Source organism: Pteropus vampyrus, unplaced genomic scaffold, assembly GCF_000151845.1.
Source record: "Pteropus vampyrus isolate Shadow unplaced genomic scaffold, Pvam_2.0 Scaffold108, whole genome shotgun sequence".
Classification (NCBI taxonomy): domain Eukaryota; kingdom Metazoa; phylum Chordata; class Mammalia; order Chiroptera; family Pteropodidae; genus Pteropus; species Pteropus vampyrus.
Genome location: NW_011888889.1, coordinates 1,745,871 through 1,760,611, shown reverse-complemented (window position 1 = coordinate 1,760,611; position 14,741 = coordinate 1,745,871). Strand labels below are relative to the sequence as shown.

At 31.2% G+C, this 14,741-nt stretch overlaps 1 protein-coding gene across 37 annotated transcripts in view; it reads left to right on the top strand.

Moving 5' to 3' along the window:
- PCM1 (pericentriolar material 1) overlaps positions 1-14,741 on the top strand; it is a 77,591-nt gene that overhangs the window by 3,652 nt on the left and 59,198 nt on the right. For 19 of the 37 annotated variants that reach the window (XM_023533654.1, XM_023533663.1, XM_023533652.1 and 16 more), the window contains exons 3-9: positions 4,348-4,490; positions 5,124-5,240; positions 6,682-6,927; positions 7,929-8,198; positions 8,903-9,073; positions 9,255-9,371; positions 10,845-11,033. In XM_023533654.1, coding sequence (XP_023389422.1) covers positions 5,145-5,240; positions 6,682-6,927; positions 7,929-8,198; positions 8,903-9,073; positions 9,255-9,371; positions 10,845-11,033 — 1,089 coding nt within the window. In that variant the 5' untranslated portion in view covers positions 4,348-4,490; positions 5,124-5,144. Of the gene's footprint in view, positions 1-4,313; positions 4,491-5,123; positions 5,241-6,681; positions 6,928-7,928; positions 8,199-8,902; positions 9,074-9,254; positions 9,372-10,844; positions 11,034-14,741 lie in introns of all 37 variants that reach the window. The other 18 variants (XM_023533666.1, XM_011365255.2, XM_023533672.1 and 15 more) reach the window with 5 other exon arrangements.

Sequence of the window (14,741 nt, the reverse complement as noted above, 5' to 3'; positions counted from 1 at the left end):
AACTACACATGATGAAGATGTTGGAATTGAGGCCGAGTTTTAGAAAAATTGCAGATATTCAGGTCATGCAAGCAGGAATAAAGTGGAGAGTGAAACCATGAACCAGTCGTTATCACAAAAAGTGCAAAATCTCTTGGAGAGATAGGGTACCATTCAGTCATTTTTGATGACTAATTTGTTCAAAAGAAGAAGGTTAAGCATTAGTTAAGAAGAGTCTGCAAATGGTATCCTTTCCCCATGAATCTGGAAGACTAGAAGAGTAACATCTTTTAGAAAGGATTTCCGAGGAAATAGTGCTTTCAGAGGGATTTGGAATTTTATTGAAGCCAAAGAATGGGAGGAATGTTTGGGAACAGGTGGAGAGTGTATATAATATCAAATAATGCATTTTCTTCTCAGTTTCCATTAAAAGCACTTGGTTATACACTGTATTAAAACTTTCAAAACAGTATATGCAGTATTTCCTTTTTATGGTTAGTACAAGAAATACCCTCAAAAATGCAACCTTTAAAAAATTCGTTACCGATGTATAAAATGCCAGCTTTGTTTGTGACTAGAAGTAAATGTTTAGAAAAAAACTACTTTATACTTTATTTTATTTGGATGAATATTTCCAAAACCTTGATTTACTGTGATCAGTTGACAAGTAAGGTATTTCCAGAGATGGTTATGAATAATTTAGTGCCATTTGAGAAATAATATCTGAACTTTAAAGATTTTAGGAAAATAATCTTTTTTCTTTGATTATTTAATTTCTTTGAATTTTCTGTATTTTTTTTTGTATTCTTATTTTAAAAGTAAACTTTAGTTATAGATATTTTGTGGTAGTTAATGCCGTGATAGTCTACTTAGATATGTATACTTCTCTATAGTGAATTGTGCAACAGGATTTTCTTCAAGTCCAGTTTGTGAAAGTAGCTTATAAATTGTCTTAGTATTTTTACCTTTCATTTCTTTGCAAGAGAACCAAATAAAGCTGCAAAAATAGCTAAATGATACTTATAAGTAATATTTTCAACATAGTTCAGTAGGTTACAGAATGCTTAGAAGTGCTCGTTTAAAATATAATTTTTCTTTTATCTCCATTAAGCTTCGCATACCAACATCCATCACTTGCACCAATTGTTTTCCAATGGCTTCAGCTTGTCTATCTCATTGTCTCTCTTTTAAACCTGCCTGCCAAAGTCCCAACCTTTGATGGATTCAATGGAGTGTTTATACCAAGGCTGATGATGAGCATAGCTGGGGAAAAAAATTCGCACTGAAGATTAGTGATATCAGTGAATGTTCTCTGCTCTTAACTGGATTCTTAGTGTTGCCCAGTCATTCTTCTGTTTCCTACTCATCTCAAATCTTTCAGACACTACCATCTCACCTTCTTACATTTAATGAAAAGTTCTTTCTACTTCACATCACTTACAAACTCCCTGAACTCCCTCCCTACCACAAAATCAGCTAACTAGCCTTATCCAATTCCACACTTTTGTTTCAATGAAGAGATGTTTCTCTGCCTGTCTATAGCTAATCAGTCTCACTTCTGAGAGATTGATGTTTGTCTACTAGACACATTTAATTGAGTGTACCATAGGCATCTCAAACTCAACATTTCTTGTCTTTACAACAAAAACCCCATTTTAGATCACTTTGAATGTATCATTGTATTGTTCAAGCTACAAATCTGGGATTCATTTTTCATTCTAATTTGTATTTAGACAATTTGCTTTTAGTACTTTTAAATATGATATTGCCTCTCTATATGTATTTTTTTGAGCTCCTAGTCTTTAATACTTACAAATCATATCAGTATATCTAGAAAATAATAGTTGCAAAATGTTTAGTTTAAGTGGGCCATTTCAGTTCACTGGACAAACTTCTCTATGGGTATCAATTTTGTAAAGGTCTTAAGTATATTTTTAGTATAAAAAAACAATGTAAAGTATTGCTGAAAATTGATTAAGACAAAGAGGAAAAACCATCACAGTCTTACCTGTGTAACGAAAAGTTGCTTTCATGCAAGCATTTTAGTATATTTTCTTGAAATCTGTATATAATTTGCATATTAATTTTTTCCTCTCTTATAGTATATGATATTATAAACACAGGCAGTATTGCTCAGACTCCATAATTATATGTTTTAAAGGATACTCTTGCCTAATAGCATTGAGCCTGTCATTTGATATTTAGTTTAATTTATCACAATTATGGTATAATAATTTCCTTTCATTATCATGTCCTCCACCATATTGAAGATTGTTTTCTTAGATGAACTGTGGTGAGGTAGAAGAATTACTGGATCAAAACTCAACTTTAGTTCTTGATACAGCATTGCCAAAATGCCTTCCGGAAAGGTTAAACAAGTCTTTAGTCTCACCATAGTGACTGAGAGTTTGGTTTTGCTTTGCTGCCATTAGGATTAGGTAATTTATGTAATTAAGCAAATTTAATAGTCCCTTTTAATTTTCAGCTGGACTTTATTATTTTTTTTATCATTTTATATTTACTTATTTGTAAATTGCCTGATATACTGATTTCTTTTTTGTTTTTTAGTGGTTTTGTTTGTGTTTTGTGTTTTTTTGGCAAATTCTTCATATAGTAAAGATATTAACTATATACCTAAAAATCTTTCAGTTTTTTTCCTCAATTTGTCATTTACTGTTTATTGTCAGCATACTTAGGATTCACTTTTCATGTGAATAAAATGTGTTGAAATTTTTCTTACTTTGTATTCCAAATTAGTAAGATCTCTTTAAAGTACATTCTGTTTTCTTATTTGTCTGACTGATTTTTTAAATCTTGTTTATCTATTTTTAATCTAATTATCTTGATGTTATAAGGCAGCCTTTTTCAACTGGAGAGAATTAAACTGTAATGCTCTCAGGCATCCATTGTTTAATTCCTCTTGTTTCTGGAGTGGTCTTGGATACATACCACTTTTGGAAGAGTTGAGAAAATAGTCACTTAAATCACTTTTCCGTGTTCCAGAAAAAGAACCCTAGTTAAAGAAAGGCTATTAAACCTCTAAATAAATCTTTTTCAAAATTGTTAGCAAATTGTCCCATCGATTGAATAATCCTACATTACAGAGTTGTTGTAAAGATTAAATGATAAAATGCACATAAAATATTTAGCACGGTGCTCGGCATATATATAGTAAACACCAAGATATACGTGGTACTATAATTGATTTTTCTCATTACTTTTTTCTAATTGGGTATATTTGAGGATTTTGGGAGGTGGGGGTGCTGATACTAATTGAACCATATAGGCACTCAATGTGGTTGAATATCTTGGGACTAATTTTATACTTCCCCAACCTCTATTGCTACTTTTTGTTTTATTTTTCAGATATTAAAATGTTTATTTTGACTTGTTTTCTCAAATTTCAAGAAGAATATCACAAGGATTCTTCTTGGAATTTCATTAAGCAAATACATTTAGAAAAAATGCTATGTTTATAATATTTGTCTTCCCACCAGGAAAAGTTGTTTTTTTACTTACTAAAATTTTCTCTTATATTGTTTTATAGAGTTTAATAGTGCTTCACATAGGGCAAAATTATATTTATTATTCCCAGATATTTTAAGTTTTTGTTACTATTATAAGTGTCATTATTTTCCTCCAATAATTTTCTAAAGACTATTGGTGACATTTTGAAGTTCTTTAGGTTTTTTAATGCATCTTTAAGAAAACTACCTTTTCTCTTTATAAATATTTGTTTTATATTTTTCTGTTTTTTAGAACTTTCAAAACTAAAACTAAAGCTTTCAAAGGCTAAATACTGATAAGTGGCATTCTTGTTTTGGTCTTTATTTTAATACAGATGTTCTTCATGTTTTATTTTAAAATTATTGGGTATTGGTTTAAAACATACTTCTTTCAACTATAGAAATTTATCGAAGTAATATGCTCCTTGAAAAAAACAAACGGTATAAAGATACATATAAACTATGAGTGTCAATGAATTTGTACTTTTTAAGATTTTTTTCATATTTGAAGTGTTGAATTTTATCACATTACTTTTTATTTTGAGATGATAAAATTTAGCTTCTTATATAATCTAATAGATGTCCTAGCCATGGGATAAATACTACTTTTTCATGGATGACAATCCCTTTAATATTATGTTCTAGTGAATAGGATAAATTAGGATCTTAGAATCAAAGCACCTGGGATTTGTATTCTTTGGCATTTTTAGCTGAATGACCTTGGCAAAATGATATAACTTTTTTGAATAATGTTACTATTGTTTGTAAAATGAGAAACCTACTGTAATCCTGATGTCTAATGGCCTTCCCTTCCCCCTTGAATTATAGATAAAGTTATCTCACCATCTCCTCTTTCACTCAGTCCTCCAACCTGCGCAGTTCCACATCCAGTGGAAATCCCATCTTCCATGAGATATGTAGAAATCTTATTTTCTCACGATCATCTCTGCTTCTGAAACTCTGCTTCTACTACTGCTGCTTCTGAGTCTCATCTCTCTGACCCAGGTATGAAATTCAGTCCCTCCCTTGATTTTCACAAAATGCCCAGCAATTCAATTTAAAATAGGGCTGTAGGCACCAATATTTTTAAAGTGTTTTTAGCCATTGTATTTTTTGCCTTTTACTGGCCATTCACTTACCTAGTCCTGCTGCTTTCTTCCTGCCTTCTCATCTTGTTTACCATTACCTTATTTACTAAAATCAAACCTTTCTCCATGTTTCATGCAGAGCAGTTCTGCCCTCTGAATCTTTGACAAACTAATGCCCAGGTCTTTGGAGGGTATTTAGTTTCTTTTCTGAGAGTACTTTGGCTTTAGCTATTAATAACTTTTTCCTACCTCATTACCTTTTAGGACTGTGTTGAATAAATTAAATAACCTTAAAGCTTGCAGGCCAGTACACATAGTAGATATCTGAGACTTTTTTCCTTCCCCTCTCCATCACTCTAGCTGCTTAATTCATGTTAGTCATAATATGCCTACAACAGATAAATCAATTTGTGTTGAGTGGTTGCCAGTACCTCTTTTTAATTTATAAAATAAACTTTTCCAAGGTTCCTTTATATTGCTAAGCTTCATGGAATGATTTAAAAATTGTTTCTACATGTTTTTAAAAGGTTAGTTTTCACTTGTTTTACAGAAAGTTATTGTTAAAGCCAGTATGGCCACGGGAGGAGGTCCTTTTGAAGAAGGCATGAATGATCAGGATTTACCAAACTGGAGCAATGAGAGTGTTGATGACCGACTCAACAATATGGTATGCTATCTTATTGATAGTGTGTTATTGACCGTTAGTATTAAAATTTAACTTTCCTTGGACTTAGCCAGTCATTTCACTAAAACTCTTTGTGAAGTAAACACTTTTTTTTTTGCTGGCCAAAATATTAAATGACGCTGGGCTATTTGCTGTATTAGTTGAAGACATTTTTGTTTGCAGGTAATGAATATCAACTTGAATTAGCTTAAGCCAAAAAATTTTTTTTGTAAGGATAGAAAGATGTTTTGTGGAAAACAACTTAAAGAAATAAAGCTAGATTTTGGAAGGGACTAGGAAAAGGAACTAGAAAGTTGTCAAAAATTACTTTTTAATACCCTAACTCTGCTTCTGAGTGTCTCTGCTTAACACTTTTTCTTCACAGATCAGCTTTCTCTTTTCTCTGGTCCACATGGTGTACTATAGCTGCCCTTTTATTCTAAAATGTTCAGCTATGGCTGCAATTATATACATACTAGTTATCTTTTACTTACAATTTGAAATTTTAAAATATGATTATCGCAATTTGGATTAGATATGCATCTCTTTTTCAGTCATCTGTGGCCAGGATCGGGTGGGTAATAGAACAGATGGTTGACAGAAACACCCACACATGGATTGGGGTGGTGGAACAGTTTGTAGAGAAAGGAGTTTTGTTATAAATGAGGAAACTATCCCAGAGGTTTTACTATCAAAAACAAAAAGATTCTGCTAATCTGGATATGGTAGGATTTATAGACTTTTTTGTTGGATAAGTTAGGTTATATGGCTATAACTAAGTAAGAAAAAATGTATTCTGGTTAAAACATAAAGATTTTTGTCATATCAGATCTTATGTAGTATATTGTTACCTATAAAAAATAAGATGTTTATTATATACTAGGCACTATGCTAGATATTTTATGTATGTCGTTTTTAATCGTGTTTTAAATGCAATGCTATTTTAGAGATTATGAAACAGACTATGGGAAGTTAAACAAATTGCCTAGGGTCATGTAGTGGAGCATTTTTTTCAGAAAACAGAAATTACTTTAGAACCCAGGTTGATTCCAGATCTGTTGTTTTATCATACATACTGGTTTTAAAGGAGGCCAGTAAAGGTATCTATAATTTACTTCATTATTTAATTTACAAGGAGTAAAGAGCCATTTTTAAAAATGCTTTTGAAAATATTTAGACTGACTCTAAGGTTGGAGTTTTGGGATTTACATTTGTTAATGATCTGTGAAAAGGAAAGTAATATATTTTTTAAAGGATAATCTATGAAATTTAGACTAGACATAATGTGGGGGAAATAGCTTAGTAGAAGTAAATAATTGTCTCTAAGACTATATGTGAAAAGTGTTTTATCATTTTTAAGATTGATGAACGTTTTTTCAGCATGTCAAAATATTTTCCTGGTTTGATAGAGGCTATGTTAACTCTTACCTTTACTTTTTTAAAGGATTGGGGTGGCCAACAGAAGAAGGCAAACAGATCATCAGAAAAGAATAAGAAAAAGTTTGGTGTAGAAAGTGATAAGAGAGTAACTAATGACATTTCTCCGGAGTCATCACCAGGAGTTGGAAGGCGAAGGACAAAGACTCCACATACGTTTCCACATAGTAGATATATGACTCAGATGTCTGTTCCAGAGCAGGCAGAATTAGAGAAACTTAAACAACGGATAAACTTCAGTGATTTAGATCAGGTTTGTGAATTATTTTTAAAAATCAAGTTATGACAATGGGAAATATTTGAAATGCTTAAATAATTTATCTTAAAAAATTGAGCTGTTTATTTCCTTTTTCTTAGTTTCTGTGCATATGGAAAGAATTTTAATCAGTGGTGATGGTGCTATGTTCTTTGAAGGTCAACAAAGTCATATTTCTACACTTGCTAAGGACAGTCTTTCTGTGCTTTGTTGCCATACTGTGACTAATAATTTAAATGATTCCATTATGAATCTAATTTTTGCATATTAGTACTGAATAAGATTGTTATTAAGGAAAAGGGAAGATCCAGTGTAGAATATTTATTGGCTCAGTGTAGAACGTGCTGGATAACCTCAAATTCAGAATAAAACTATGGTTTGTATTTATAATCACTGAAAGAAAGTTTAGAACTAAGAGGAAGTAGAAATGATAATAAACTCTTAACATAATTTATTATCACATCTGGATTTCACAGAGATAAACAGTTTTCCAAATATGCATAAAGGTCAAGTCTTGTATGGTGATGGTGATGATCATACATCATTTAGTCATCTATTTACTAATTATTGAATATTGACTGTGTGCCAGGCACTGAATTGAGTACTTTTTCAGACAGTACTTCACAAAGACTCATCTTTATATGCTGATGTTCATATTAATTAACATTGATTCATCGGGACCAAAGCCTATGTAAAATTCTGTGAACAAGTAAGACTAGCACTATGGGTTAAAATATGGTCCATAGTCCTAGTACTTCGTTTAGACTAATCTTGCTCATATTCATCAGTTGAATTGTCTGACAAAATTAGTAGAAAGCGCTAATCAAATTTTGATATTTTAGTAGAACTTCATAGATCTGAAGCCGTTTCAAATCTGACTGCAAGCTTTTAATGCACACCTGAATCAATATCTGATGGTGAATCTAAGAACATTGGAATTTTTTAAAAAGTTGTTGAACGATTAATGTTTGTGGATTTGGTTTCTTTTTCGTATACAGAGAAGCATTGGCAGTGATTCTCAAGGTAGAGCAACAGCTGCTAACAACAAACGTCAGCTTAGTGAGAACCGAAAGTCCTTCAACTTTTTGCCTATGCAGATTAATACTAACAAGAGCAAAGATGCTGCTGCAGGTCCTCAAAAGAGAGAAGTCATTGGATCAGCACAATGTAAAGAGTTGTTTGCTTCTGCTTTAAGTAATGACCTTTTGCAAAACTGTCAAGTCTCTGAAGAAGATGGGAGAGGAGAGCCTGCAATGGAAAGCAGCCAGGTGATAAAATTTGTTTCTTTTGCTCTTTGCTTTCACAAACTTCAAAGTGTAAACATTAACATTAAAAAAAAATTAGGTTATGCACATAAGAATTTTAGTTAGGTAGAATTTAAGTACTTCCCTGACACTCCTTATTCCATCAGATTTATTCAAAATAATGTAAATTTTTTTTTTATTCAAGATGATTGTAGAAATGGCACATATGGGTAAATCAAGGCTTCTGTTTATCTGACAAGTGCTATATTGTTCACTTTTAGTGAAGAGGGATTGGTTGGGAGCAAAGTGATTAATAGATTGTTGTAAGAGTTTTTTTAAATGGTGGTAAAATTATTTTGAAAACTGCTTTTGAAAATATTTATACTACTTGAAATTGATTTATAAGTAAATATAAACATTAGAAGTATCTATGTAAATATCTTGGTATGCAGTTCTGTAAATATAATTTTTCAGGTAATATAGATTAAGACTAATTTTGAAATTTTAAAATTAACAGTAATTGGAGAAGTTAGTATTATCAATTATCTTTTGATTAAATTCTTAATATGATTCAGATCTTTTGCATATTTGAATTTACACAAAAATTGGAAGTATTTTGTTATATCCGAAATTAAAAATCTGCAAAATTGTTGCTGTTGCATGAATTATGGTCACTTTTACATATTGTTTACTATCATGCCTTTTTTTAAAAAATATTTCCCCTGCAGATTGTAAGCAGGCTTGTTCAGATTCGTGACTATATTACTAAAGCTAGTTCCATGAGGGAAGATCTTGTAGAGAAAAATGAAAGATCCGCTAATGTTGAGCGTCTTACTCATCTAATAGATCACCTTAAAGAACAAGAAAAGTCGTATATGAAATTTCTCCAAAAAATTCTTGTAAGTTTTAGAACTTTTGAATAATGTACTATTTTTTGTAGTATATCAGTGTACGTGTACTGATGACATTCTGATACCACCTCAGAGGAGTTGATATATTTTCAGAAAATCGTGCCATCCATGATAACATTTTATTGCCCTTTTTAATAGTTGTATGATTTATACCACTAAAATATTTCAGGCTAGAGAAAATGAGGAGGAGGATGTTCGGACTATAGATTCAGCTGTGGGATCTGGTTCTGTAGCTGAGAGCACATCGCTAAACATAGATGTGCAGTCTGAAGCTTCAGATACCACGGTAAGCGGCTTTTTGGTAATTAAAGTGCTAGAATGAAGATTTAAACTTTCCCCCCATTTTTCAAGATGATATTTTTATAGGCATTCCTTAATGCAAATTGTATTTCAGGGAAGAAACCCTCAAATTGTTAATGCTGAGATATTCTTTTTAAACTTGGAAGTTTAAAAGTTTATTAACATTAAAAATTGTTTTAATGAGTGATTTAAAGTGTAATTTCTGATCTTCAGCTTACAGAAATATGGTTTTTCTAGTTGGTTTCATTAAGCACAGCTTTACTCATTTTCAGGAGCACTGAGAAAATTCAGATTCATTGTGGATATGAGAGCTGTAAGAGTAGAGTATCATTACTTAGCATATTGTCTGTTGGAAAAGTTCATTTGCCATTGAGGACTCATGTTAAGGCTTTTAGGATTTTTCATTTCCCAGGCTAGCCTTGAACTAACAGATCAGGTGACTGAAAAATTGAGATGAAAATGGGACAAGGTAGCATTTTCTTTGTGATTTATTCACAGAGAAGAACACTATAATTTCTGATTGCAAAATAAAATTTATTTTAAAAATATGTCTTTTGAAATATTAGGAATTTACAGAATTTTGAAGAAATTTTAAAATAAACTTAGTTCATAGAAAGTAGTCGCTTTGAAACAAGTTTGCTTTTAAATATTTTTATTTTAACAGATGCACCTATAACTGTGCACTATAGTAAGCTTGTATACTTGAAAACCTGTTAGCAGTAAAGCTTTTCTTATGGAAGGATAATGATGCATATTTCTTTTGTTACTAAGATATTTTCCAAATACCATTCAGCATTAGGAATTTGAGGATTTGTTTCCTTTTAGTAATGACCTGCATTGTTTCTTACCTGCCTCTTTTCTCTTCCCTGCCCTTCTTAATTTGAAGAGGAAATTTGAATTTTTCTTCTCTACATTATTTTCACCAGGAGATACTCAAAGAGGGCTTGTCCCAAACAGTTGCTGGAGAAAAGGATTCTACTGTGGGGAAATTGGTTTTCTATTTATAGTGGTGTTGGGAATAATTTCTTCCTCATTTAATTTCAGCAGAAATGGAAGGGTTGGGGGTGTGTGGTAAAGGAATTTTGTTGGGGAGGGGTGGGAAATGATATAGTTGTTTATTAAAATTTATGTACTAGCATATATAGTGTTCATGAAGAGAATTTTTTCATAACAATTATATGAAAGTTGATAAATAATAGCAAAATAACCTAAAATATGATTTAGCAGTTGTTATATAGCTTAGAAATTGCCTAGGATAAGATACTTAATTACAATAAGCAGTAGTCTAGTGTATAGAAATTTAAAAATCTTAAATTTATTTCCACTTGCGGGGGAGGGTGGATTGATTTTTTTTAAAAAATGGACTTTGGTATATTTTTTGTATTTATTTACAAGGCTGGCTTGTATGTTAAACAGGAGTTTGTGTTAAGAAATTAATATGCTACACTATTTAATAAAGGAGGCATCTTTTAGTCTGAGAATTCGGCCGTGCATTGAGGACAAACTAGGGAATTCAGCTTCACAAGAACAGGTTTCAGACATTGACGTTACTACAAGTCCAAAAGGGAAAGTTGACAGACCTCCTCAGAATGACAGGGAACTGAGGCCTAATAGGAAATATAGCCGAAAACGTGGATTTCCCTCAAAGGTATACTTCATGATATTAACTTGGGAAGTCTCTAAATGAGCAACTCTTTTGTTCATATTTCCTCTTCCTTATTTGTTTTTCTGTTGTTGTTATTGCTCTTAAATATTTAAGTTATTAACATGGTTAATTGTACTGTAATTTGCATTAGTAAAATGCTCTCCTTTAGTGTTTTTTTTTCTTTTCTGCTTTCTTTTACTCTTCTCCATAGATTACATTTGGCAGCTGTTTTTAATTTGCTTTAACAAAGGACTTGAAACTTAATCCCTTTTTTTTTTTTTTTTTTTTGCTATTGAGAACTCAATATAATAAAATATTTGCCTTGACTGTTAGTTGCCTTTTGTTTTTGATAGTCGTGTTCATGGATTAAGTTCCAAATGTGCTTTTTTTAAGATGAAGGTACTTTTAAGTTTTGTCTTATTTCCTGTAGTTATTCATTAAAGAAAAAAAAAAAATAGAGCAAGCTAGTAGCTTTCCTGTGTTTGTAAGAATGAAATTTTTTATAGCGTTTTTTTGGATTATGTTTTTGCTCCTGTTGGAAACCCCTGTCATTCTCTTTTTTTTTTTTTTTAAAGAAAATTCTTAATTATTCAGTGACTTCTTTGCTAATGTTTTTGCTGATTTTTCCTCCATTGTTTACTCTAGATATTCTTTTAATTTTTTATGATTTGCATGAATGCACTCTGGAAAGGTTTAAAGACAGCTAGCTATTTGTGTAGTTCTACTTAAACAGTTTAACTAGCATTTATAAAGTTCTCATTTCCATTTGGCAAGAATAAAGTACTATTTTAATAATCAAGTATAGATAAGACTAATTTCATGTTTTATTAGTAGCTTAATACCTAGGATTAGTCTTTCTTTTCTGTGATGTACATATTTTGTACTTTTTTTGTGTCTATTTAAAAATGACAAAACTTAACTTCTAGGTATTTTGGCTTTTTTGTTTTTCCTGGCTAAGAGTTTGAGGATACAGTTTGAAATCACCTCTGGTGATGTTACTGTGAAGTATTAAGCAAAGGTACCCCTCTTCAGCGGAAGAGGAAATAAAGTTCCTGATTATTTTTAAAACTATTTTCTTTGGAGAAGAAAAAGTGAATGTGAAGCACAGTAGATATCCTTTGGAACTTACTATTCTCTTTAAGTCTTCTGAATAGTGACAGACAGAACCTAAGAGTTGACAGTTACTACAGCACAGTCTCATAGTATCTGCCAGCTTTACTTTTTTTATTTACTTTTGAAAACTACTTCTCTGCTTTTAAGTTACTTTAAATAACATCCTTAAAAGTGAATATTCTCTCTTGAACTTGCTTCTTCGAGTTTATTCTAATTCGAATCTCTTTAATTTTTTGATTCTTAGGGCCATCCTAGGGTAGTTCTATCAGTACTCTGTTCATAAAATGATTTTAATTTCTTAGAAAAAAATTCCTAATTCCCACTGACTGACTTCATTCTTTCTCTGCTGTGTAGAATCTGTCATTCTCCCTACCTCACCTCCATTCCCCCCTTAACATCCTTATAAAATGTATTCTGTTAGAGGAGTGGGAAAAAAGGTTAAGGTCTTAACTGAGATTCAGAGCTTAAATCAGTCTTGTAAGTTTCAGCTGAATAGGCAATGATCAGTTTTCTCAAGCTTCCTACAAGGGCAGAGCCTATTTTATAAACGATATTTCACATAATTTTTAAAAAGAAACCTTCCACAAATAGCCATGGTTTTTTGTTTTTCCATACTCATATTACCCCCTTCACTTAATCTTAGCTCTTACAGAATTTATAAGCTTCTTTTTTAAATACTGTCTACACTCTATTATCATTTTCCACTTAATTTCATGTGGGCTAGCCTTGTCTTCCAAATCACACTATGCTGCTTCAGTGATCGTGTCTTAGACTTCTGTATATAGAGTTATCTAAGTGCATAATTTTGGGGCAGACAGCATGATGTGAAAAACACTAAATCAGAACCTAGGATTCTGGCTTCCCCTACTTGTGATATTAGATAAATCACAGCTTTATCTCTGGGCTTATAAATCCTCACCTTTCACATGAAAAAAAAAATGGGAGTACATATTATCTGTAGTACCTTTTAGCTATGAAAATATATTTGATCCATGAAGAATTACTGGAAGAACCTCAGTTGAGTAGAGCAAAAGGAGGAATAAGGGTTTTCTGAAATTGGACCTGTTACTTATATGTAACTCAGGATTTCATGCCCAAGTTATTATTTTTTTAATCTATAAACTAAAAAGGTGCTTGTTAAAAGTGACTCAAAAAGTTTAAATAAAAATAAGTGTTTGTATGGTTTACATAGTTCTAGCTTCCATTTTGGATATCTGTTCCATGCACCATCTTCTTGTTCTTAAATATTTTTATTTTCATTTTCTCATCTTTGCTTTTTTTATGTTTGATAATAGTCCCCACCCATCTCCTTCAGCTGTTTTTAAAAATATTATTTTGAAATATTTTATGGATGCAAAAGTTATTGCAGTAATAAAGTCTCACTAATTTCAGAAATTGTTGAGAATTCCTTTTTGGATTAGTGAAAAATCTGAAGGTAATTGTATTTACTATAATAAATAGTTCATTGACTAATGAACTGTTTCTTTAAATTCTTTGACTAATGAGAATTAAAGTTCTTTTTAAAAGTTAATTTGTTTGAAGTGTAAAAGTCCATAATATTAAATTTTTAAAATTAGATAGCTTTCAGGTTACTTTGAGGTCTAAATTATTTTTGATAGATGGGAAGATTATAAATTAGATGGTGATAAACATTCTTGAAGGTTTTCTTTTTTCCTAGATGGTTTTTTTGCCTTATTTGTGTAATGTTTCTTCTCCTAATTAATTACCATTGATACTTTGCGGAAGTATTTAATATCAATCTGGAGAGATTTCTCTTACTCTGTTGAGATCTGTACTTATTTGGATCTGGTTTAACATTTTACAAATGACTTTGATGGAATTATTTTGAATCAAATCTGAGAAGTGAGCTATTGATAGTTATCCTTCTCCCCTTCTAATTGTTTCCCCCCCTCCCTCCCCAAGATATAAACAGTCTTGAAAAGCCAGAACTAAGAAGATGAGTTAGGATAAGAAAGAATATAATATTCACGTCTAAGTTAATAGAAGTATTTTTTGTAAATAGTAGGTAAAATCATTAAACTTTTAAAATAGGATTTTTAATAAGGCAAATCAATGATGAAAAATACCATTATGGTAAACATTTTGTGCATAATTTGGCTTATAATTTATTGTTATTTAAATTTTTTTTTTGCTTAAGCAACTTACTTTTTCTAGTTGTTACATTTGAGTAGTTTTTTAAAACTTAGTTTTTAAAATAATCTGATCTGCTACTTTTAAGCAAAATGCTAGATTTTGGAGGGAATTTCAAAGCACTTAATGTCTTCAAGATCAGCTAAATGAACATATTTTAAAAGAAAAAATATAAAATTTTTGCTTTATCATTTGCTTGTATAAGGTGATGCAAGTAAATTAAAGCCTTTCACATCAAACTGTTAAATACACGTCAAACTGTCAAATAAAAATGTATTTTTAAAATTTCTGTCCTTGGTTAGAAAATAGTGGGTTTGTTTTTGTTTTGTTGATTTTTTAAACATCACTTATAGGAGTAAGGCAGAATGTTTTTTAGTCTGGTCTTTTTCAAGGATACTTTTAGGCATTAGCCTGGTGTGATCTATTCCTTCTTTTCTGTAAGGCCTG